Genomic DNA, 27,718 nt, shown 5'->3' with positions numbered 1-27,718 from the left:
TATTAAGTACTAAATTCTGTTTAATTTATTTATTCGTGCATAATGAAATTCTAAATTATTTATATATATATTTATATAATATATATTTATACATAAAGATAAAAAAATAATATTGTAATTATTGTGAAGGACCTTGCTAGTACATACGTATTATTTCGTTGATAAATGATTTATTGTTTATAAGACAATTGAGTGTTCGGCTATCTTTTGATAAGTAAAGTCTCTCAAAAATAAAAAATAAATAGTAAAGTTAGTGATATTATGTTTAACTCATCTTATGTGTGTCACACGTTAGATACGAAACTATATATTGTTTATTTTCCCCTAGGAAATTGTGTAAGGTTTTTTACACATTCCAGTCTAGACGTTGAATACTTTGTTGCATTTTCATAGTAATAACAATTATAATATGTACAGTCCTGTAGCAGTCGGCGTTTGATTTAGTGGAGGTATTTAGCTTCACACTGCGACTAACTGCTTCAGAATTCTGAATCCCAGCCGGATAATTCATCAGGTGGCATGTCTCCGTCTTCTGGATAAATATCAAAATTCGACGAATCCAGCGGATTGTTTATCTGTATATATGGTTACAAATACGATTAAAAATAATATAAATGTATCGGATATGTAAGCCACTCTGGCACATGGTATTTGATTATCGACGCAATAGCAGACTTACGTGTGGTACGATGGGTGGAATTATGTTCTTGTTCCTCAAACCGATCCAGTCAAAACCTTTGAACCATCTACAAGTGAAATTATAAAAACAAAAATATATAGGTACCTACTCAGTAATTTCGACGGTATTCTAAGATCAATAAAATTCGAGCCAGTATCCCGCCAACACGTCTTTATTTTTCTAAATAGTTTACTCACTCATGTCGCCTGATATCTTGTATGCCGCCCTTTTGATAACCTATCCTTTCCGTCGGATCGCTTCGGCACAGCTGTTTCACTAGACCTTGAGTCATTTTGTTCATTTGTCTCGGGAAGTTGACGGCTCCAATGCCCTTTAATATTGCATTGTAAATGTCCATTGGTTCTTTCCCACTAAACGGAGGTCTGTAAAACAGACGAAAAATATAAATAAATATATATTTTTGTTCACTTACGTGAATAGAAGGGGAAGGGTAGCGAGGGCGTTGTATCTATGTTTTAGTCTCTCAAAAAAAAAAAAAAAAAAGATAGATAGGAAAAAGTTGGTACATTAGGTATTGAGTGATGAAACTTGTTATTGAGTGAATCATTATAATAGAGTTTGTTAAATTTTAATTTAATATATATATATATATATATTGTATCTTATTATAATAAAACGTGAAAAACGATTCTGAACGAAGACTATCCAAATTTTGATAAATATATGGACATATGGTTACAAAATAATAATTTTAATAATAATGAATTTGCGTAAAAGTTCTCAATCTTACTATAATTTTTATTCGTTTTCCCGATTATAAAAAAAATTACTGAGAATTTTTACTGAGACCTCCTAAAATACAAACCAAATACATTTTTTCTATCCAAAATCACCCTCAAGATAAATATGTAAATAAATGTTTTAAGTTTCTCCTAGACTAATCATTTTTAAGTACCAAATTACATACTATAGTATTATGTTATGCACTTGTATTGATGTGCGTTACGGGCATAGTAGGAAAAAAAATTGGATACTGTTAAGGAACGATCTACAAATATTTGTATACTAAATTAAATACAAATTTAAATAGTTAAAATAAAATACAAAAATATTTATAGCTTAATTATTAGGTGAACATTTGGATTGTGATTAGTAAAGTGATTATTTTGTTTTATTTTATGTGATTAATATTTTTTTGGGATTTATTAATAATTCTTTTTGTTGTTGTCATATTTTATAAATTTATAAATTTATAAATTATAATTTAATTTTAGTCTTTGCTTTGGCTTTTACTATAACTCCTTGATCCAAAGCTTATCAACTAATGAAACGTCTAGTAATCTTCCAAGATACTTGCGTGGAGTGCTAATGGTGTAGAACACTTAGAATGTAGATAATATTGTTAAACTAATATCAATTAACTAATCACAAAATAAAACAAAATTACTTAACGTTGCTGATTTTCTCAAATTTGATGTACAACAATTTCACTTAGTTCATATATTCCTCATTGTATATATATGTTGTCTACAAGTATAGACTTAATATTTAAAATAAAAAAAACGTAATTATTTCTCACACTTCATTGTCATTCGTGTAATTTTCTAACTTAAATTTTAATATCTCATACCATTATGTTTGTCTGTCGACTCTTATTGGTATTTTTCCGTCACTTGTCTATTATAAATTTTATGTAAGTTTCTTTTCAGTCATATTTTTTTTTTTAATAATTATTTTTGTTGACAATCGGTGACAAAGTGACACGTATTTTTGATATTTTTATCGCATATTAGTGACTATATTTCACAGTGTATCGTATTTCATGCTGTAGTAAATAATTATTGAAAAAACCGTTAACCACATCTAAATATCGGTTTTTAAAATAATTGAATACAGGTTTCGATTCTGGTACACCATTAGACATTACCAGCTCTTATCAGCTAGATTCCTGCCTTCGAACTTTATAATTATCTATAAGATAGGATACCGCACAGACAAGTGATACTTACATTCCTGCCAGCAGCTCGTATACGAGTATTCCCAGAGCCCAAAAGTCTACTGCCCGATCGTGGCCCTTGTTCAGCACGACTTCTGGGGCCACATACTCAGGCGTGCCGCAGAATGTCCATGTCTTCTTGCCTCGTGGTTGTAGCTTTTTGGCAAAGCCGAAGTCCACCTGCCAACAAAAGAGGACAATATTTTAATTATATTGTGCATAATAATATGAGGACTGAACCCGTTTGGAACAATAAAAATAAAATAGGACAAAATATTAGGGTCAATTTATTTTAGGAAGGAGTGTAAAATTTCTCTCATAATGAGTACAATAATTATAATTATTATAATATTTTGAGCTATCAGAGCGGACATCATCTAACTGCATTGAGTAGATGTATACATAGCGATACAGGTAAAGTTATATATTATATTAACTTATTAATTATATTATTTTATCGTAACTGTATTCCATTTGTGGTCTATGTTTATAATTATGTTGTTATTTGTCAAATTAATTAATATCGATTAGGTAAAAAATTTCATTAGGTAATTAGGTCATTAATAATCACATATTTAATCACATGTCCACACGACGGAGTAATTAACGATTTGATGTACTATTTATATAGGTAACATCGTAACGAGACAATGAGTTACCCACACGGATTTTTTGAAATACGCTGATAAGTGTATATAGATGCTATTTGAATTCCATTTCTGTCGTTAGGCCATCGGGTTCACAGCTACTTGTCCTTCGTTTCGTGTCAAAAAGCTTGGCATTATTATGGAAATGTCCTGGTAGATCATGGTTAGCGAATATCACGGTTACAAATTTCAACGATCGATCGGAATACGATAAAAAGCATAGGCTACGACTGATGAAGTAACTGATTTTTCGATTCATGTTATCGACCACATTGATTACCACAAGTTACCGTCAAGTTGAAATTTGAAATATTCCAACTTGACCGATTTATGGTTACAGCGTTTACCTCTTTTAAAACAACAGTGACAATTATCAAACATAATAATAATGTACTAAATTCAGATTACCAAAAACCACGAAATATGCTGTACACTGCGATACGGTAATAGTTATGGTCTTATGGAAATGGAATATCTGTCATATATATGAGTAAGTATCTTAATCTTTAAAGAGGATTCACTACTCGTCGTTTAGTGTAAAATGATTTTCCTGATTGGCTGTACAAATTGAATCATATTTATTTATAATATATGTATTAGTTGTGTGGTTATATTCAGGTTAGACCTTATAGTGATGATTCTAATAATAAGTATATTAGTATATTTATTGCTTTTATTTTGGTTGATTTAGCTAAAATTCCAGAATATACAGGGCACGGTGATTATGAATTTCTTTTAAGCTCCTTCTGATTTGCTACGTAATCCGTATTACATGGGGGTTACTGGGTTAGTGTTGAGTGCTATCTAGGACCTCGATTCTAGATAATGTTATAGTATATTTTATTTCGAAACTGACCAGTTTAACGAAACCTTGCCGGTCGAGCAACAGGTTTTCTGGCTTCAGATCCCTGTAGACGACGTCGGCTCCGTGCAAATAGTCGAGTGCTTCCACAACACACGCGATCACGAAACACGCGGCATTGTCGTCGAAACACCTCCGGTCCCGAAGGAACGTCCACACCTCTCCACCCAGGCAAGCCTCCATCAGCATGTACACATATCTTTTGTCTTTATACGTCTTGTACAGTCTATAAGGTAAACGTTCGGTAGATTATTATTGCATAATTATAATTATCATACGAATATAATAAATTTTGTTGATGATTTGGTGAGTATAAAACAATTAAATATCGTTGTACTTATGTTGGTCATATTATTATTTTATAATAATAAATAAATAATATCGTCCGGGTTAATACGATGAGAATATTATTACCTATATACCCCATGTATATAACGTAGGGTGGTATAGTGGCCTGATGGCGGGTAGACGAATCTGTTAAAAACGAATTCATCGTGGAGAGTGTAATACTGAATAAATTATGCTATACTTATTAAGTTATAATTAAAGAAAGAGCAGAGCACGGTGCACGGATTTGCATTCTCTAAAAAGTACCACAGTAGACATAAAATTATGTGTAGTAAAAATATGAAAAAAATTGTTTAATACAATTTACACAATTAATTCGTTCATTTAATGATTATTATTAATTAGAAATTTTGTACAGATAATATTTTTAGTGAAACTACTTTAGAAAGTTCATGCCTTGTTAAGAACATGATATAGTTTAAATAGGTTTATCTAAAAACGATAGGTTCGTAGTAAATTTACTTATTAGAATTTTTTTACTTGACGAAATATTATTTTAAATCTACATTACGTTTTAAATGCAGTACTGTACTTATATATCATTTAGTTCCACTTTAATATTAAATATTTATAGAACTTTGTTGAGATAATAAAAAAAAAAATGTTGTTAACTTGGAACAGTTGGAAACAATAAATAAGTCTAACAAAAATCCAAAATTATACAATTGAATAAGAATTTGTGCTCTAAATGTATTTAAAAATGTTAATGTTGACCTATATATTTTAATGGATTGTACTTTATTGTATTTCTGATTGTACTCACTTTCCGATAAACGGACTTGTACATGATTCCAAAATGGTTTTCTCGTTGTACACATGTTCTTGTTGCTGCATATCCACTATTTGTTGTTTTTTCAATTTCTTCATTGCATACGATCGGTTTTTATCCAACTTCAGACACACCAAATCGACCCTGCCGAAGCCGCCCACTCCGATTGTGGCAACCGTCTCAAAATCGGTCAGCTCCACGCGGAATAGTTCCGGGTAAAACGTTTCTGCAATACGAAGTTTATAGGTTATTTTCAAAGGTAGTATAAACGTGAAGTATTTAATTAGAATTTTCTTAGTCGAATTTTGTGATTTTAAATTTAAAAAATATTTCAATAAAATGAGTAGTTTAAAATACCTATATTTATCACTACTTATATACATGTATTTTAAGTAAATTTTAGGTTTTTTTTTTAAATATTATTGTTATAACTATAGCTCCATGCCTACATTTGAAAGTCATAAACATTAATTAAGAAAATGTGCAATATGGTTGAATAAACCAGAATAACCGATCACCCTGTAGTAGTATGTAGTGTGTTATTATGATACTTTTAAAATGTATTTTACGCAATTATTGTTTGTTGACGTGTTGTATATGTATACGCATATTGCTAAATATATTTGATGCGGTGGTTGTAACAGAACAATAATTTGTACTTACTTGTCTTGCTTTCTACTGGTGTCTGGACTGAGGGTTTTCGTGGATGTTCTGTGTACTTTTTGTTTTTTAATTCCTCCAGATTGCCGATGAAATGCACAAAAGGCCTATTCATACATAACAACGAATTTTTTTATTTTCTTTATAATCTATACATATTATAATAGGCTTTATAATTGTATTTCTCTATAAACCGTCAAATGTTTAACGATATACGCATCATACGCCTATACACAGCGAACATTTTTTTGATTTGACGGCATATATTATCGCAAAGAGCCAAAGACCCAAAGACCCAAAGTGTATAGTTGTAATAATAATTAATTTATTTATTAGTAAAATAAAATAGTAATCTATTAACTCTCTGTCCAGCGTGAGACATTCTGCTCCCGGGTGCATGGCCACGACGTTGGCAGTCCTTTTGTCTTTTTTTAACAGAGCAACTTCTCCAAAAAATTCTCCTTGTTCCAAAATTCCAAATTCTTCTTCTTCGTCTTCACCTAAAAATTATTACACTTAATTATGTATTGAATTTTTTCAGAGTGCACTCTGTCATGACAGTTGATAGTGTACCAAGGTATTATATTGTGTTTATGACGTATTTATATTTAAATTAATACTATAGTGGCGTAGATATTTATTTAATGAACGTGAATTATAGATGAAGATCGTTAATAGAAAGATCAGTATTAGAATCGGATCTTTTCCAATATAATTCATGTTTATTTAATTTATAATACAAATATCGATATAAATTGATTTATAAAAATACTATAATTATGTTTTTTGTAGTAATTTGGTTATCCAGGTTTAGAAGAACATCCACTCCCAACACTACAAAACAAATTCTCAATTAGGCATTTAGAGTTTAGACCAGCGTTTCTCAACTAGGGGGTCGCGACCCCCAAGGAGATCGCGATCACCTTAACAATGGGTCACGTAGGTCAAAAATAATAAAACATTGATTTACGAAATGAACCTTTTTATTTAAAACTTTTAACTGAACAAAAAAAAAATACTTAAAATAATAATAATAAAATAAGCCAAAATGATATATTTCGTTTGGTTAATGATAGAATAGTCTTATTGTTCAAATTTATAACTAATATAGATGAAGGAGGGTCGCGAAGTGTTTGACTATATTTCATACCTATTTTGGGGATCGTGACACTAAAAAGGTTGAGAAACGCTGGTTTAGACCACTGATACCTGCATTATGGCGGGTACGCATATTTACGGTGTTTATATTAGTCTAGGTATTCGATTAATATTAATTTAGATATTAATAATATTACACTAAAAGTGACATGATGGACTAACCTTTATTGGTCTTCGTGACTTTTACTCGCCCTTCGCTCAGTATATAGAACTTGTCGCCCAAAGTATCCTGTTTTATGATATAGTGCCCTTCCGGATAAAATTCCTAAAAAACGGTTTCAGGTTTATGATTAAATTACAGTCGTTAATTAAGTGCGTATTCTAACATGTGCTATTGCACGAATTCTTGCGGGTACACCCCTGGTAGATATTATACGTTTTTAAAACTTTTAAAAAGTTAAATACGTTGAGTCCAACATAAATTTTCGTGTGCATTGGACAATAAGTTATACGCTAAAAGGTCGTTAGGGTTCCGACCTTTTATTAAAGCATGAGTAAATCTTGAAGTTTGTTTTTATTTGTAATATATAGTATATACTGATATAATACTTAATATAACTTGTTACTTAAAGTAGTTTTCACTACCTACGCAAATGGTTACTATAAGTAATTTATTATTATACAATTTATTTTTTAGAAATGAATCATACAATTATTAATTAAATGTTTATTTTAAAATACATAGCATAGAACTTATATAATATATATATATATATTATATAGACATTATAGTTATAACACTTATAATATTAAGTATCTGTTGGTTATAAATTTGTAGAAAATAGAGTAGATGTGTTAATAATTACATAAATATCGTTAACTGCAAGGTTATGATGTATTAAATCGTGATAATATATTATACATTATAAGTTTTATTGTTTATAAAGTAATTTAGTTACTTTATTTGTATTTATTGTTATTAAATATTTTATTGCCATAAAATAATATAATATAAAAAATTGTTTTAATAAAAAATATCTACCTATCTTGTATAGTAGAGACTAGAAAGTAACATATTAACATATTTAACAATAACCCAAGCTTAAATAAAATAATCTGTAAATAACAAGCAAGATATATAATTATAATAATATGGAAACGAATTTTATCAAAAAAATAATAATATAGAATTCACATGTTTATATATATATATATATATATATGTGTATTAATCTAGTAACATAAATAGACTATGTATTTATATAAAAATTATATTGTAATTTTTACAATAAAATAATTTATTACCGTGATGGCTTATTACTGAGATTAGGGGAGGAGGCTTATGGTTAATATTTTGTATAATATTTTTTTATCATTATATGTAACCTTTATTGTAGGTACTTATAACTATATTGTCTATTGGCAATGTGATATACTGATTTATCAATTTATTTTATAATTTTTATATATTGGACAAGCGTGTGGAGCTTAAATAGTTATACTTATATATTAACTAAATAGTGAACAATTTATTGGTAGGATATGAGACATGAGTATCTATATGACGTATAGGCATCGATTACGATGAACGAAGAATATTGATTTATTATATTAATATGATTACTATCGTCGCGTGAGAATAACGTACTTCTTTCAAGACATCAGCAATTTTCGATAAAAATTCTTCGTTGAGATCTTTCATCAATGGTACACTTTTCAAAAATCCCACCCGTTCGTCAAACCGTCTCATAGCAGAAGTCTTCATGATTTGCTGATATGCCACTCTTTCCAAAGTCCACACCCTGACATCTTGGATGGCTAGAAACAAATACATAAACAATTTCGAGGAATTATAAAAGTAAACTTTATAATGGGTTTAACATTAAAATAATGAAATAAAATAAGAAAAAACTGTCGCCACTCAATTACCTCTCACCGATGCAGTCCGCGGACAGTTATAAAGTATGGCCATCTCGCCGAACACTTCACCAGGTCCAATGGAATCGACAACCCGTCCGCTTTGGATTACGTCGAATTTTCCTTCGTCGGCCACATACAGACAACACCCTGCAGTAGTATAATAATTAATAATGACGTTTAAATATTATTAATAATCGTTTTAAATAGGAAAGCTAAAAATAATTTCAAGTTTTCTCATTATACGAGTATATAAATTATATGAAAGGTATCCGTACCCGGATCGCCTTTTCTAATGACGTACGCTCCAGCTTCGAAGTCTTTCGGATACATGACGTCTACAATCTCGGAAATTTGATTGGTGTTTAAGTTTTTCAGAAACTGATTTTTGCACAGCGCTTGTTTGATTAAGTGTTTAGTTCTGAAATCAGCATTCGGTACAATATACAACCGCGTAAACATTATATAAAATATTATTATAAAAATAAGTCTTACTTGATGGGTTTAGACTGTTTGGGAAACGGTATAGGTGTTTCCGAAGAAGTTGAACATTCTCCCGACACTCCTTTCTTTTTGTCCAGTCGGAGTTGTGATGATTGCGACGATGGCACGAGAAATTGATTTGATACCGCATTCTCGAGCATGTTCTACGCACACAACACCCAAATAAATATGAATTCAGGTAATTATACTATTATAATCATATACGATGATTCGATTTATTGACGTCAATAAGGTACAGTGGCAGTCTGTACATTATAACCTACATAATTAATAACTAAATCGTCTATACTCTAATAATTTATGAATTTTTAATCAACAATCAGTGGCGGACTGCACCGGGAGGCTGGTGGGTAAATGTCCACTGGGCCGCTTTTTATGTTTGCGCCAAACGCTGGTGATACAGTTTTTTTCAAATATTGAGCGAACATCGGGCTGCCTAATATTTTACCTACTGGGCCGTTGGCTACCCAGTTTGCTCCCTCCAACAATTATAGTTTTTTAATGATACCATTAAATCCATTACTAATTTTGAAAAAGCCTCTGATAGAGGTAAATGATGTTTTATTATAATACTAAAACTCAAAGCATAATATGAAATAAACGATCTACTCTAGATGAGTTAGAACCTCCTTAAAGAATCGAATTCAGATTGTTAAATATGAAAATTTTATCGCAGAAAGTTTAAATGTATTATCTAGCGTACCATAACATATTTTGTTTATTAATATATATGTATAAATAATTTTCATTATTTATAAATTATGTATACAAAAATATAAAACACTTCAAATTCTCAATATTTTCTGATAATATTAAATTGATTAAATAAATTAAACGTGATAATAATTTTTATTGCTGCAAAATGATTTAAACATTTTTTTAACTGCGTAATAATAACGCGTTAATATTATTTTTATTTTTGAATTTAAAGAAATGTATTAATATTTTTTAGAAAGATATTACTCCATAATAATTATGTTATAAACTATTATAAACTAATGGTTTTCAATTTGGCCGGGGGGCGCGCCCCCTTAGAAAAGCATGACATTTAAAAAAAAAAAAAAAACGTAAAAACGTTATTTTTAATTATTTATATATTTAATCGATACATTATTAAGTTTATTTATTATTTATCATCTTCAATTAATTTTCATTTATATTAATTTATCAATCAACATTAAAGGTATGGTGTATATTGTACATATTAAATATTAATCTATGTATAAATATATTTTTTTATTTATAAGAATTTCGTGTTCGACGGGTATGTCCGTAATGTATTCTGTAACTACTCAACCGATTAGAATGAAATTATGATCAATGTGTGTGATTTGGTCTCCATCGGAATTCAGAAGATTGGACAGTATTTATCCCGATTAATGACCTCAATATTACCTGTTTATTATTTTTATTAATCGATTATTATTAGCTAATGTTACATATCGTTTAATTGATTGAAAAAATGCAACGCTGGGAGGGACAGTTATGTAACATTTATATGTCGGAAATATCATCTATACAGCAAATTATAAAACTAAAAATATTATTTATCCTCACGCTAAATGTTAATATTAGGTAACTAAATTTAACATGGATGGATTTTATTCGGACAACGAAGTACGCGGGGTTTAGCTAGTATATATATATTAAACATAATTCAATCTTATAATGGCGAGGGGTCGTGTCGTGACATCATAAAATAGTAGGAAAGGTCATGTACCTCAAAAGGCTGAGAACCTTTGTTATAAACAATCCCAAATATGCGATTAACCAACGATTTTGAAAGTTAAAATTATTATATTTCACGTTAGTTTGTCCTTATCTAGAATATGCGAATTTAATATAATGCTCCAACGCCATAACTCAAAATCGATATGTTTCAAAAATACAAAATAACTTTTCACGGTTTGCATGTTTTCGATGAAATGTATTAAGGAAGTTGCAATCCGATTATAATAATTGGTATGGTTCATCATTTTCCTACCCAATTGATCAAAAAAATTAAATATAAAGTTTCTTTATTAATTAATAAACGATACAGTAGATTGATTTGAGTGAATATAAAGACTTAATTTTTAAACTATTGTGACTAATTCCAATAACAATTATTTGTTATAATTAGTTGTATTCACCCTCGTAATGACTACAGCAAAAAAATAATAAACTGAATAATCTCATACATAATTTGTAAAATTTGATACACGCCTTTGATAATTTGACTATTTGTTTCTTTTATAATATTTTTTATTATTAGTATGCATTTTAAAACTACTATTTAAATGTTTAATGCATTTGTATTTCTTGTAAATTTTATTTGTTTTCGTAAATAAATTATTATCATAATTTTATACCAGGAATAAGGTAGTTCAAATGGTTTTGCTACCGTATAGGCGAAACTGAAATAATGCAATCGTCAATCAATGAGGGTTGTAGCCTGAAGTTTTACCACTGTAAAATTGTTAGTTACATTAATACAAATTGGATAACATTAGTATAAGTTTTTGTAATTTTACAATACGTTCATATTATTTACAACATAAATATTTGATTCAAACATAATAAAATCAATTTCAAATGTTGTACTAAGTATTTATACCGTTTTCCTATGAATACATCACATACTTGACTAATTCATGATTCATAAATATCGAAATTTTAAATTTTAGAGATTGTTGTTATAAGGCCGCAATTGTATACATTTTGGTAGAGATAATAAACTTGTACCGGTAATAGTGACGTATTTTTATATTTTTATATTCAACTTTAAATAAATCTATATACACGTAATATTATTGCAAACCGGCAATGTTTGTATATCCGTCCCACTCGCAGATATCATTCGAGACGTAGTTGATATATACAACTCGTTCAATGTTCGTATATAGATAACATAAAATGCGAGTTCCGTAATTTAAATTTAACTCGTTTTGTGTGTGTTATTTTTTTTTAATAAACAATTTTTTTGGGGGGAGAGCGAAGTGATATTTATGCAGTTTTGCTCCTTCTTTGTATAATAATAATAATAATAATAATATATTAATGTACTCGGAGGGAAACGGCAAGCTGTCCATAGTTCACTGTTTCCAATGCCACCGAATTCATAGACATCGTTACATGTATTTTTAACATAGTGGAGTTGTATATCGCGCGCAACACCCAGCTCGGTGATAATCAGAGGTCTTAAGCCTATAAGTAGGTCAATAACTGGAGTGGCAGATATACACATACAGCGCAGGAAGCTATTTTGTGATATGTTAACCACTGATGTTACCGTATACTGTTAAGTATACGTGTTAATATATGTTTATTATAATGGCTCACAGAATTTTAATTTATACAAGGTTATCATGCGTATAATAGTATTGTTTATGCATTTTTGCACGTGCGTATAAAATATTACATTTGTTCGTATTTTGAAAAATTAATAACTAAACAAAATAACTGAAAACTGGTACAGATTAATCGATTTTATTTTCTACTTAACAAATTCATATAGTTCTTTAAAGTGCAGAGTATACAACATGAGTGTCTATACGTCCTACAATATACCTTATCGCTTAAGAACCAATAGCTATTTATCCATTAGGGTCAATCTCAAAAAATTCAAATTTTTGTTTTATATTTATCGATTGATTTGTGTTTTTAAGATAAGCGAGACTGTGTTATTAGTTTTAAGGTAAGAATAATTTAATATTGACAAATTCCATCCAAAATCGTTTCGAAAATCCAACAAAACGTTTTTTTGTCCCTCCTCAATGTTGGGGAAACTGAGATTGGCCATGATGATTTTTAATGAGCGACGTTCCGCTTACCGATCCTGTACATAGTATAATTGTTTATGTCATGCTGTTATATGTGTATTTAGGTACATGTTAAAGCTACAGTAGTACAGTCATTAGTCAAGTGTGAGGTGGTGAAAGAGGTGTTTAACAGTTCTCATAAACTCTTTGTATTCGTTTAAAAGGGTGGCTCGCCACGACGGATCTACTCATTTTGCTGTATAGTTAAATAAAATTTCATTTACAGTTATACAACCATTTTAGTCTTGATGGTTTAAAAAGAGATTACAAGTAGCTGTAATACCTATGTTAGTATAATTACCTATACCTAATATTTTGTCCAACCACATAATCCGAATGAATTGTATTTTTTTTACAAACTTTTAATTTTTGTTGTTATGTATTTTATAGTTTTTAGATTGTGCGTTGTTGTAGAATAGGGCGATCCAACCTCCTATCCTAGAGGATTTATATTTAAAAAAAAGTTACTATCATATTATACATAACAAAATCGTAATATGACCGTATAAATTTTACGTTTTATACTTTTATATTTATGTTATATAATTTTATAGTATAAAACTATTAAACATAGATATTTAAGGTATACGGTGGGATATCGCGGAAGTCGGTCATATCGTTTTTAAAATCGTGCATCAGATTTACCACCACTACAGAGTGTTCAATTGATAATTAAAAATTGGGTTCTGAAAAACAATGTTAAAATAAAGTCTAAATTCTAAATATAAGTAACCTAATTATTATTTTTTTTCTTTTGCCTCCCCCCTCCGGCTACAATGTTTTTATGAAAGTATAAATTGACCCACCAACTACAAAAAGTTGGATCACCCTGTTGTAGTGTTATATTAGATTATACATATAATATTTTATTACGCGATTTACTATTGAAAATAAAATAATATTGTATAGTTGTACTATTTATCAAGAATTTCGTGTTGTTCAATATTCGCGTATCTAGTACGGATGAGTATTAGATTTGACTTACAAACAATGGACTAGATAATGTTTGGCCGCGCGTTATATAAGCTGTATATATATATATATATATAGGTGACATAACCTTGGCGATTTTCGGACAATGATTTCGGGATTTTCGACACGGGCGTGTCACCTATATAGTGTTTGGGCGTCGAATACAAACGATCACCAACAGCAGGCAATCGTCATAATCGAGTCGGTCACATCATTGCGGGTCGACGGTGGGTTCGCGTCATAGTCGCAGGCAAGCGGAAAACCGGTGCACGATCATATGATATCAGACTCACGCGTATGTCTTCTACGGCCCTGCCGAGTTGTTCGATGGTCCGGTCCTTTTCGTCCATGGCCGCTTTGAGGCGCTCCACGTCTCGGGTCAATTCGTTGACGATGGCGGAAGTGCCGGTGGTGGCGGTCATCTTCAGGTCGGATACGCCACTGCGGGCCGGCTCGGTCGTTTTCCGACTGCCTAAGCCGCCGCCGCCGCCGCCACCACCAGAAATCGCGTTGCCCATGAACAACAGCAACGCGTGGCACATGCCGTCCTGCTATATTATTAATTATTACAATACGATTATTTTATTCTACCTGCGGGTCATCTACTGTCCGTCCGACTTACGTGCGTGCGCCCGGTTACCCCGGTATAATAATATGTAACCTACGAACGGTGATTATTTGCGTTTACGTTATACCACAGTCGCGGTTGTCGTGCTACGACTCTTCGCCATATACTCCGTGCACTACGACGCTACAACTGGTCTGCACTCGATGCGGGTGCACCGCCGTCACCACCTTCTGTATCCGATTGTCGGCCTTGCGACGTATACCCACTGAGCGTATAAATTGTGTGTAAATTATAAAACGTCGTACAACAATATTATTATCGCTGGCGCCGTTATCGTGGTCGTCCCCTATTTATATATATATATATATATACATGCATACATACGTATGTTATGTTAAAATACGTGCGTATTGCCACTGGTTTTTTTTTTCGTTTAATTGGGTCACGGGCCGCCCACGATCATGCGATATTGTAATGCTATACAGGGTATTTTAAACCGTGTGCGTGCGATCGCATTAAAACTCGGCGCAGTCACCACCGGAGCATTTCTGTCACGGAAATCGTCTACGTGCGACCCTGTGGGTAACACTGCTGCACGCCTTTCGCAATGATAATAATGTTATACATATTTGGCACATATGTACAATACAATAATATGGCGTAGGTTGTACTTATAAATATTACACATATAATATACCGCATCAGCGATACCGTTTGCGAGCGTTTGTGTTTTTTCTACGATTTTTACGCGTACACGATAAAATACTCGTATCGTCGCCCAAGTCGTTATTATTGATGCACCTCCATCGCCTGCAATGACTGCGCGGGGCATCGCAAAAACAATATTCCACCGCCGCGCCGTTGTGAATTCCATATAAACCATTGCATGACTGCTGTATAGTGTACTATGTTTATGTGCACTTACCTATATGTATATAATATTACTATAGAAGACAATCGTCGTTTATGTTATTATTGTTGCGTGTATATTTTATTATCATTGTACAAGCTTTGGTACCACGAAGACGCTAATCTGTCTATAAGTATAAACGGTTTAGACATGTGAATAGGTTGTATATGATTTTTTTTTTTTATGGGAAGGTGAGTTTTCGTTTTAATTTTGTTATTGTTTAATATTAGATTTCACGCGGAAAAATGCAATGTTCAAGTTTTATACAATTGAGATCGGCGAGAGAAATTGTGAAACAAAGATACAGCATGATCGTACACACGTATTTATACTATATATTCACACTAAGAGATCCATTTGACGTAAGATACTCAATACTCATTATTTTAGAAAACATCAACGATTTTTTTAAAAATATCTTTGTTATTTCATAACTTGTGTTTAATTTTTTTACTCTTTTGAAAGATAACATAGTTTTTTTATTTCATATTAAAAAGCAGAAAAGTAGAATATTATTTGAAATATCTTAGTCTCTACAAACCAAAACTAGGACATGTAGTTTATTCGTCAGAAGTATTTAAAATTTGATGAGCGGAGTAGTAGTAGGCTAACATTTTTCTGGGTATCCTTTCCACTCCACTCAGCTCATTAAACTTTGAAAACTAATAATTCACAAACTGCTCGTCTAAAATTAAATTTTTGTACATCAAAAATATTTTGCTTTGGAATAAGGAATTAAAAATTTATGTTTTTATAAACGACTTAAAATTATGTAAAATAAACATTTTTAAAAACTTTAATAGTTTTTGAAATAATGAAATAATTACGTTAAATTAATAACCTGGTAAATGTAGAACAGTAACATTATACATATTACAATTATATATAGTATCATTATAATTTTAATAAATTATACCATTGTATATTTGTATGTATAATACATTAATACTAGGTTTTAAAACATTTTACTGTAATTTTATATTACTTAGCATTATTTATATTATTGGTAGGTTTTTAATTCAAAGCTTGAAAACGACGATTAAATAAGTGAAATAATTCCAATAAAAAATAAACATTTAAGATAATTGGAAAATAGTCAAAAAGCAAAAACTAGCATTAGATGCAGTATAAAGATAGACTGAATAATGAAGAAAAAATAAGGATAGTGATGTTATTTAAGCGCACACCACTGAAAGTATGACATACATACATCACACGTCTGTACATACTACATAGTATATCATTCGGTCGATGGACTATAAAACGTCATCCTGTTCCGGTAACGGGATTATAAATGTGAACGGGACAAATCACCGGAAGTGCGCATTTTACTTATGTCAGCCGTATAATGGAGAACACACCTCCGCGAAGATGGTTGTTTGAATCATTATGGTATTATGGTAGAAATGTCATAATGTCAGACTAAAAGAATACACAGACAATATAATCATAAATACAGACTATACAGTTATTTACTAAGCATACTCACAATTCTTTTTTCTTTAATACGATAATTCAAAATATAATTTCTAGAATTTTTAAGTAGGTACGGATAAGATATTTTAGCATAGACCAAATTTTCTACTGCTTAAGATTTTTATACCATTTAAATTATTCAGTAGATTGCTGTATTTAAAATATTATGTTGATGTATCTAAATTATAAATCGAAATTCAAACGAGTGGTTCCCGAGTTATTAAACATAGTGTACTAAGGACAGTAGAATATATGCATATGTTTACAGATACATAACATAAAAAATATTAAATAATATATATTTACGAAAAAGTCAGTTTTGTTTTTTTACAAATTATGTAAGGTGCGCCATATATATATAAATATATCAATTAGCATTTTTCAATTTATAATAATTGTTTGAATAATAATTAGTAAGAGCATGACTAAAGAAATATTAAATTTATATATATTTGAATTGTATGCTTATAATTTATAAGTTATAATCACAATAGCCAGGCGCCTGGGCTAGTATCATAATTCATAATGAGCTATTATATTTGGAACATTAAATTTAATAAGTAGGAAACTACTCGTTTGAATAGTGATTTAGATACATCAATATTTTTAAAAACATTATTTGCTGAATAATTTAAAATAAAAAGTGTGATTTTAACCATAGGACACTGTAATGGTTAAAAAAATCACACGCATTTGAAAATATAACCCTTCATATTGTATTTAAAAACTCCAAATATCAGATTTTGAATAACCTCATCATCAAAGAAAAAAGAGGCGAATACTGAGTATGCTTGGTAAATCACCGTATATACTATTATATTATAACCACGTCGCTATGTTATTATTATGAATTATGATATATATATGCTATAAAGGTAGTAAGTACATAACTTATATTTATACTTTTGAATCGTATAACGTAAAATATGGTTATATATAAGTTATAATTAATTGTAATATATATTCATGTCTTTATCGTAAATACTACAAGAATCACAGTACTAAATTATAAAAAATTCTCTGGTTGTATAAATGAAGGTTCCATATTCCTATTTGTAATGATTACTAATTGACATATAAAATTGTAATTTGTATGAATTAACGGCATTCGAATATATAAGGTATACACCATGCAGGTATCTAAGAGACGTTTATTCAAAATATAAATATTATTTATTTTATATGTATATATTATATTAAATTTGTTTTGTGATGTATCGACTCATCACTGCAATAATTATTTTTATGTAAACATGAAAGGCCGCATAAATCCATGTTCAAGATGTTTAATCGAAAATTGTATAATTTCAAAAGTAGACGACGATCCTAGAGATGAAATAAAAAATAACGTGAGAACCTTCTAATTGTTATTGATATTTTAATTGTAGACGATATAAAATTAAATGCTACAACTTATAGTTATAATCGTATTATAGGTAAACGTTTCGCAAATAGAAGACAAAACCAAAAAATTGTTAAAACTGTATCTAAAAAAAAAAAGAGAGTATTGGTCTAGTTTGGCAACAAAGAAATGTATACAGACGTCTATAACTACAAAACCAAAACCAATAGTTTCCCTGTGAGTTTTATGTAATATTCGTGTTATTGTATATATAAAACACTTGTAGTGGTGCCAAACTTTGGGCTTAGTTTAAATTAAATGCGTGGTTATATAAACGATCGAACATGATATAAAATGTATACAATCGATAGTTTACACCTGTCGTCCTACTCGTCCAAGATTAATATTTTAGAAAACCAACCAATTGTAGTATCTATATGAAGTATTTTATTTTATAATATTATATAGTAGTTGATGGTTCAATCGTTCAATGTCTTTTTTGGATTGCAGATGTTTGATTTTTTTCTCCTTAATAATTCGTATTTTTGCGCACTTCCAAGTCAAAAGATTTTTCGATTGTGTGTGCTTATTTACGAGAATTTATTCATAGCATAAAATACCGTCGAAAAATAACGTTATTTTTAATGTCTGTCAAGAATTGTATAAACAACCTATTGCAGAGGCGCAATTAAGATAATAAAAACAATTCTTTACGTTTTCCCTACACCTCCTTGCAGCAACGCATATTTCGAAGAGCATTAATAACAATATGGGTATGGATGAATTTTATAACAATTATGAATTAACCACGTGATTATATTATATCCATCGACTATCACATAAACTATTCTCGTATTTTTATCATAATTCCGCAGGAAAATGAAATAGGTACAAAAAGTATAAGGAATGGCCAAATGACGTATTTTTATTGTTTTGATTTCATTTAGTTACAACATTTTTGACACAAATACCTGTATTAATATTTTAAAACCTTAAATAAAATATAAGATGGAAATTAGATTGATATACTCGTACTATTAAATGATTATTTTAAGAGTAATCATATTAATTTTTAATATATATATATATATTAATGAAAACATACATACTCAATTTTATAATTTAAAACATAATATTTTCCTGAGAATTTTGACGTATAAAAGTCGAATTTTGATCTAGTAGTAATTTAAAGTATTTTAAGTTTAGAATAACCGATTGGAGTGGCACGTGGCCACATGGGTACCTCGTAAAATGTTCGTCCACTATATTCCGCTCATCATATCTTTAAAATAGTTTAAATACTTATAACTAATAAATTATTTAAATATTTTTTCTTAATATTTGAATTGTACCTATGCCTATTAACAGGTATATAGTTAGATTAGATTGTGTTAAAAGTTTAAGGATTCAAATAGGCTAGTATTTAAAATTTTAAAACATTATTTTCTATTTTTTATTCTTTATGTTACGTAAACGTCACGAATAATAATAATGACTATATTACAATTAAAATACTTAAATGTATAGCAATTCAGCGATTGCCCAAATTGTATTTATTATATTATAAATATCTATAGTTTATTATAGTATTTATTCTTATATTATTTTATTAACACCCATTATTTATTGTTAATTTGTTTCCTCAAAATATAGTACATTAGTATCTTATGTAATAATAAGTTATTAAATTCGTTGAAAAGTACACAGTTATTTTCATAAAAACAAAAATAATAAATATTTTATTAAAAATTCATATTTTACAGATGATGCTTAATAGCACCTATTTATTATTAGACTAACTTTCATTAGTTAATATAGATAATTCGAATTATAAATTATAATTGGTAATGAATTGTACTTATATTATCCAAGTTATAAAAGTAAAAACCATATACCTTTTATACGGGTACCTATTCTATGCCTTTTATTATATTAAAAAAAAAATGCTAAAAATGTCTCCAATAGTCACCACAATTGCGCTAATGAAACAACAGTATGTCATATACATATAATACTGTAAGTGTAGTGATGCGTTTGTTTTAATATTTTTCTTTGAAGGATAGTAAATTGTAAATCCATCAGTGGTTACAGTTTTTAGTGTACATGAAATATTAATAGGGATTCCATTGAACAATGAAATAAGATGATAAATGATAAGTGTTTTATACATATACTGCCAATTTATATGTCATCTAACAATCAATAATTTAGATGTTTGGTTTGAACCTTTTAAGTGGTTTGACAGGGAGTACGAGGATAGATGGGTGTTATATTAAACGTTTACGAAAGATTGAACCTAAGTATCCGGCTTCGGATTTTATAGACATTAAGTTTTTATTTAGTGATACTGAAGTCCATTTATATTAACGGTGAGAAGGCAATAAAAGATGATACATTTTTGTTAATTTCATTTTTCAACTATTGTTTATGATATATAGGTATTATATTAATATATTATGTGGCCGTTTTCGTAAACATTTCCGTAATAATATTGATCGGCCGTTATTATAGATGTCATTATTATATTGTGTCATTATTGTAGCATAGGTCCCAAGGGACGTTTAAAAGGTTCTAGGAGTATCATGAGCGATGATTGAGTGAGACCATGTCATTACTTCGAGGGATTTCCGCCATTATTGTGAAATTATCGAAGTTATTTATTGTTAACGCGGATTGTGAATGTGCGGTTTTCTACATAGGATTTATTGTTACAGGTACTCTATAACGCCCGAAATAATATATTATTCTTGTAAAACGAAACGACACAAAACGAAACCACGTTTCTCTATGTAATAAATTGTGATTGCACTACACTTTTTGTTTGACCATAAAATTTGTTACGATTTTTAATTATACATCAAGTGTGTTTTATATTATATGTATGGATCATCGTTTCAAACTCAATCATAGAGTTTTGTCGTACTTTACCACGTAGATTTCAAAAGATTTTCGACTTTGTCTTATTGATAAACGATAAAATTAATTGTAAATCCTATGTACGATAATGAAGCATAAAATTAATATATTCGTTCTTTGTCAATTGTACCTACTCGTATACGATTTTCAGGAATTAAAATGTTCGCAAGTAGTGGAACTTCACTAAGGCACTAAGTAATCATTAGTTGTATAAGTGATTTCTGTTTATCAATTGCGTATAGATTAGAGATTAAAAATCAGATTTTTGTCTTTTGATGCCTTCGAAATAAAAAATGGATATAATTAGAGACTACAGTATTATTATTTGATTTACCATTAATATTCGTATTTCACTACCTCAACTTTTTTTCAAATTATCTGACCATTAAATCTCTTGTGAGATCAACCAATCATCACGATTGTTTGCATAGAATGTTAGAACGTCTTTTTTACTTGGTTTAATCTATACCCTAGATACGTCTAGAAGTGACTCGGACAGTCGACGGGCTGTGTTAAATATATTATTGATGGTTGATTAAGTAATAGAGACTGGGCCAGATTTAGGGAGGGGCCTACGGGGCCCCCACAAGATTCAATTAATAAGAGACCCCACAAAATAATTACCTTTTTTTTTTTAATTTTTCTAGTAATTTGCAAAAAAAAAATTCTATTTTTTTTTTTTTAAGTAAACGAATCACTAGATTGGGATAACTTAATATAATTTAATGTATCAAATTTTTTGTTGAAAATAATTTAAAGGGTTTATTTTAGTTTTCATTAGCATCAAATATATTATAATAATAACTTATTCAATGGCTTTAATGTAGGTACTAAATGTATAAATTAAAAAATAAAATGAGATAACTTTAAATGTTACATATTGTATTTAATTAATAATTGTATTAACATTTTATAAATCTGTAGTAATTATGTCCAATAAGCAAAATTGATACGATAAGAAATTAATAGCATGATGAGGGAATAGCCCATCAGTAATATAATTTTAAAGTTTAAGTTTTAAAGCATGTAGATCAACTAAAAATTCTTATATTTCAATATTATGTGGGCCCTGGGGCCCCCACAACCCTAAATTCGGCCCTGAATAGAGAAACTGTTATGTGTGTTATGTGCCGCCGATAAAAACTGTCCACCGTCCGGGTTGCTTCTAAACACGGATGGATTATAGATCACATTCCATCACCATATTTGTTATTATGGTTCAGTTTTAAATTTTTTTCTAATACTAATGATACCGTTTTAATTTTTAACAAATTTTTACCTGGATTATCACTTATCGTGGTGTAAATAAAATAAATAAATAACCTTGCCTATATCTGCAGTAGTCTTTTAATTTTATAGTTGGTGAAATTATGAAAATGCTTATTTACCCCAAGCATACAACAATGACTAATAAATAACAATATTGATTGGTGCCACTGTGCTATTCCATAATTTATGGCCTATAAAATATAAATAATTTTCATATTATGTATTTAATAATAACGACTGTTACTTTTTTTTTCTATTAATAAATCATTTAGAATGTACAATAATAACGGACAAAAAAAGTCTTGGAATACCAACCGATTAAATGAATTATCCAAGCCCAGATTCGATTATTACGAATACATGTAAGTACACGACTCACATATTGATACATGTGCATTGTACATTATTATATTATTGTATATTATGAGTAAAATCAAGTTGTATTTGTCTTTCAATATTAGAAAAATTCAAACCGACAATTGAATTGACTTAACAGGAAATATATTTTTGAATTAGTTTCCAAAACCGTAATATAATATAATTTAACAATTTTTCTTTAAAAAAGCACTGAATAAAATGCAATTACCAAAAAAGTTTCTGATATTAGAATAAAAATATTAGCCTTAAATATATAATATTATATAGTGTTCAAGCGGATACACCGATTATTGTGATTTGAGTGAAGCTCCAGTATATATAGTAAGTCTATAATGGGAAGAAATATGGGACAAAATAAAATTAAAAATGATAACTGATACTATTTCACCTATTATTTTGTTCGATTTAACATCAATAAAATAATTGTTATATCTGACATTTATTTTGCGACGCATTCAGCTTTTTCTTAATTTTTATTGGTCACATAAAATTATGTATTAGCGTTATATATTTTGAGTCTGGAGACTGGAGTTGTTATACATTTCATTTATTACGAATTACGATTTGTGCTAAAAACTTATAACATTATTTTGTTATGGCATTTTGATAACCCACATGAATTTTAAAATATATTTATTGGTTGCCAATTAGGTAAAAATTTAAGAGTTATTTTTATTATACTTTTTAAGGTTAAAATGTCGAATATATATTTTTAAAATTGATCCATTTATTATCGTGTGGGTTTTTATTGGAATAACAAATAGGAAATAGTTAATCGAGTTCTTTTTTTTTACGATGATTGACGTTATAAAATATAATTATAATAATTATTGTTTGTAGTTATTTTTTTTTTACTTTATTGTTTTATAATATCGAAATGCATAAATGGCATTTTAACTACCTATGTATTATACCGTAGGTACTTACATATAATACATAGAAAGCGCGCATGCTACGTTTTATATATAATTATGTGTACCTATTACATGCAAGGTAAATAAAGGTAATTATTATAATTAGATATCCTTTTATAGAACAGTATTTCTTTTTCAGTTTTTGGTTTTAATTATTGCACGTTGCATTGAAACCGTATGTTACCACGACCGAAATAATATTATATTTTAGTACATAACTAATTGAACACCATAATAATATTATGTCAAATTATTAGTATTTGTCAGAAGATAAATAAATAATAAAGATTGACCATTTTGGTGTTTAATAAATTTCGATCGAATAGTCTTATGAGTTAGCATTTTAATGAATATTATTAGAATCGTATCAAACGCCCAATAATTATCGTTAGAATACGATTTCCCAAATTTGTGAAAACGAGAAGGTTTTAATAGATGTTAATATGCATAATATACACAGTATACGACTCAGCGTTTGATTGTTTAATATGCGTCTTTGCCGTTGCCATTACATTTAATTACTTTTATTATTATAAATTTAAATATAGTAGTATTTATATATTATTTTATATCTGTATTTTATATTTCATCAAAACCGACTAAATTATTGTGTTATAAATATGTGCATTTAACATTTAACAGAGTCTAAAACAAAGTAAATTCATTGGAATTATTTAATTTGTCATGGGAAATACCATTCAGGATCAGTTAGTAAGAAAATAACCATCAGCCGAAGTTAGAATATAAAATTTAATAACTTCGACAATGTGTAAAATGCAAAATAAAATCATTTTTTTTTCAAAAACTGTTGAATTCAAAACAGCAGAATCGTTTGTTTGCACAAAATGATATGCACGTAGGACGTTACAATAATATATGTTTTGTTTATAAATGTGTTCCTGTATTATGGTAACGTGTATTTAAAATTATGTGGAATTGTGTTAGCAGTTATAATTATAACATTTTATTTAGTATTTAAAAAATTAAGTTGTTTAGTCATCATATACGTATAGCGCAAGTATGTAGAATGATTAATTTTTTGGTAGTAGGTATAATAATATTTATTAATAAGATATGGTGGAAAGATTAAATTTGGTGAATATTTATATGGATATATTGTTTATTTGAAGATACTTTTCGTAAAAACACATGAATTGGAATCAATTTCAGGGAGGAAACGGTGACAACTAGGCGTCGTTTTCGGCACGTAAATATTGCGAGGATAAACGATTTGGCCACACCGCGGAGGATAGCATCGAGTGACGAACAGGCGCCGCGTAAGGTACGTTCGAACATAATAATACGATATTATGATATAATATAATTATGCTTTTTTTAGTAGGCCAAGATACCTACACAGAGATTTTTTTGACTGAAGAAAACTTAAAATTTTCATAAGTTTACATAATTTTACCAACATATGTAATCATTATTTTTATTGAAAAAATTACAATTTCTCAAATTATTTTTTTGATGATAACCATTTTATATTTTCAATCTGTTTCATCAAAACTTTAAATGCTTATTAATAAAAAAAATTATTCGTTCGGTATTTATACGTTGAAATTTTAAACAATATTGCGCTTTAGATTATGAACTTAAGAATTTTGACGACTGACGGTTTTTTTTTTAAAAATAGTTAAGTTATTAGTGTAAGTAAGTAACAAACGTATGGTTTAAAATTAAAAGGGTGTTAATAAATTGATAAATTACATCTAGAAAAGAATACTTCGATAAAATAAGAGTAGATAATTTTTGAATTTTTTTATTCGCTGTTATATATAAGCAATTATATTTTGTGATCATTGTATATAATGTATGTTTTCATGTATTAGGCCATTAGGTTAATAGAGGTACATTGCAACGCGTCATATACTCATATTTATGACACGAAAATAATCGGTGGCTGTAGGGGCAATATAGATAGGTATACTGTAATACGCAATTGATCAGGAAAAAATTATACCCATCTCAAAGACGTTATTTATGTTAATAAACAATTAATTTTATTATGTTTTCAGTGCAATTGTTGCAAGGTTCCTTTATCGGTATTGTTGCCGAGGATAGAAAAACTGTCCGTACCACCGAGACGGACTGATATAGCCGAACATGTTAAAACAAATGAAGACACGTTTTCGGTATATTTATTATACTTAGATATCATAAGCCGAATAATTTATGGCTAACATTTTATTGAATATCGTTAGAATGCATACACCTGATTTGATGCAATATTTATTTTAACCCTAACCTATTTTATCTATGCATACATTTTTTTGAATTTGAATTTTACTACCAATTTTGAGACCGTATTTGGATTACCCTATTTTTTCTAAGCAATTTTGACTTATTGAGTTTTATATTACTTTCAGAATTGAATTTTATAAGACTGTTAAAAGTTACCTAACAAATTTGTACCTATTAAAATACGTGACATCACATAAAAATATGAAAAATCATAAAATGATAGAAAATTAAAAAAATTAATTTTTCATTAAATAATGCGTGTTTTAATTGTTTAAATATCTTCTGCTTAATATAAAACTCCAAATAAAATATAAGATCATTCAGTCGAAATAATTTATGTTAGGTACCTTAAAACTTGAACACACGATATTCTATTATTCTCTGCCTTTGTTGTTCTGTAATCTGTGTGTACGACCAACGAGGATGTATCGATTTTTAATATATTTTTGAACCATTAATACATGTAAACAGTATAATATATAAAATCAGTAGTGTAGCTTATTATAAATATATTATAATATACTATAATACTATAGTATATAAGATATAACACAAAGAGTTTAAGTTAAAAACAAAATAATCGTAATAAATATACCAGTAAGGAGAAAATGAATAACGTCATGGATGATTAATAGATAATAAATACTAAATACTATAAACTAAATAATAAATACCAGAAATGTTATTTCAAAAATACCCATGTTTCAGGTTAAAAAGTCAGCTCTGAGATACGTCGCTTCTGAAAGGTTGAAACGGTTAGCGACACCACGACCATTGTACCAAGACGATTTTAACTATTTCGATTAAAATCACCATGGTGGGGATTTTAAAAATATATCATAAACTGTATTTTCTTAATATATGTATTTAGTTTTTGTAAAAATAAAAATAAATCTTATAACGAGATGTGTTTATTGATCCCTCAATAAATATTATAAATATTTTATTGAATATAATATATTTATCAAAAACATTTGATTTTGAAGCGGAGGAAGTATATCTCGTAAATTTCAAAACTAAACTTGAAAAATATCACGGAAATATAAAATGCTATACAGTATAATATGATTACAAAAAAAAAAACAAACGAAAATTGGTGTAGTGAAAATTGTTTTATATTACAATTACTACGTTATTATATTAAGTGTACAGATACTAAATAAAATATTCAGAGCGAGTTCGAGTCTAACTATAGTTCGTCCGGATATTGAAGTTCTCTTTCAGTGTCAATAATGAACAAAATTCAAAACACCTAATTGCTGTTGGGCGATCAAAATTAAAATCTACGTCACGTAGTTTTTACCACACCACGATGATAAATTTTACAAATTACACGCTACACCGGTGATGTATCGTTACGCTAGTCTTGTCAGACTAAAAAAAAATATCATAAAAAACCCTTATTTATATCGGATGGTAACTCTACAACTTTGTTTTTTTTATTGGATTAAATTTCTTTGTAAAAGTACGTATGAGGAGCAAAGA

General features: G+C 29.0%; 2 protein-coding genes across 3 annotated transcripts; one reads left to right on the top strand and one right to left on the bottom strand.

Annotated features, from left to right (window-relative positions):
* Nucleotides 1-104: 104 nt before the first annotated feature.
* LOC113555625 (cGMP-dependent protein kinase, isozyme 1-like) lies at nucleotides 105-15,021 on the bottom strand. 2 transcript variants are annotated; one of them, XM_026960089.1, is made up of 15 exons: nucleotides 14,836-15,021; nucleotides 14,507-14,764; nucleotides 9,433-9,584; nucleotides 9,216-9,358; nucleotides 8,950-9,087; nucleotides 8,669-8,838; nucleotides 7,243-7,345; nucleotides 6,284-6,422; nucleotides 5,926-6,029; nucleotides 5,257-5,488; nucleotides 4,140-4,371; nucleotides 2,650-2,816; nucleotides 877-1,062; nucleotides 680-746; nucleotides 480-575 (listed from the first exon to the last, which is right to left on the bottom strand). In XM_026960089.1, exons 2-15 carry the CDS (start codon nucleotides 14,753-14,755, stop codon nucleotides 480-482), a joined length of 2,178 nt encoding a protein of 725 aa, XP_026815890.1. In that variant the 5' UTR covers nucleotides 14,756-14,764; nucleotides 14,836-15,021. The 2 variants fall into 2 exon arrangements, with proteins under 2 accessions (XP_026815889.1, XP_026815890.1); XM_026960088.1 differs by lacking the exon at nucleotides 14,836-15,021 and having other exon boundaries at nucleotides 105-575; nucleotides 14,507-14,755.
* Nucleotides 15,022-18,420: 3,399 nt separating this feature from the next.
* LOC113558959 lies at nucleotides 18,421-27,063 on the top strand. The gene is made up of 6 exons (XM_026964549.1): nucleotides 18,421-18,516; nucleotides 18,604-18,746; nucleotides 22,967-23,056; nucleotides 25,157-25,268; nucleotides 26,008-26,124; nucleotides 26,942-27,063. Exons 1-6 carry the CDS (start codon nucleotides 18,421-18,423, stop codon nucleotides 27,038-27,040), a joined length of 657 nt encoding a protein of 218 aa, XP_026820350.1. The 3' UTR covers nucleotides 27,041-27,063.
* The last annotated feature ends 655 nt before the right edge of the window (nucleotides 27,064-27,718 follow it).

Source organism: Rhopalosiphum maidis, chromosome 4 (assembly GCF_003676215.2).
Source record: "Rhopalosiphum maidis isolate BTI-1 chromosome 4, ASM367621v3, whole genome shotgun sequence".
Lineage (NCBI taxonomy): Eukaryota > Metazoa > Arthropoda > Insecta > Hemiptera > Aphididae > Rhopalosiphum > Rhopalosiphum maidis.
Note: the sequence above shows the minus strand (reverse complement) of the source record. Positions and strands in the feature narration are given on the sequence as shown.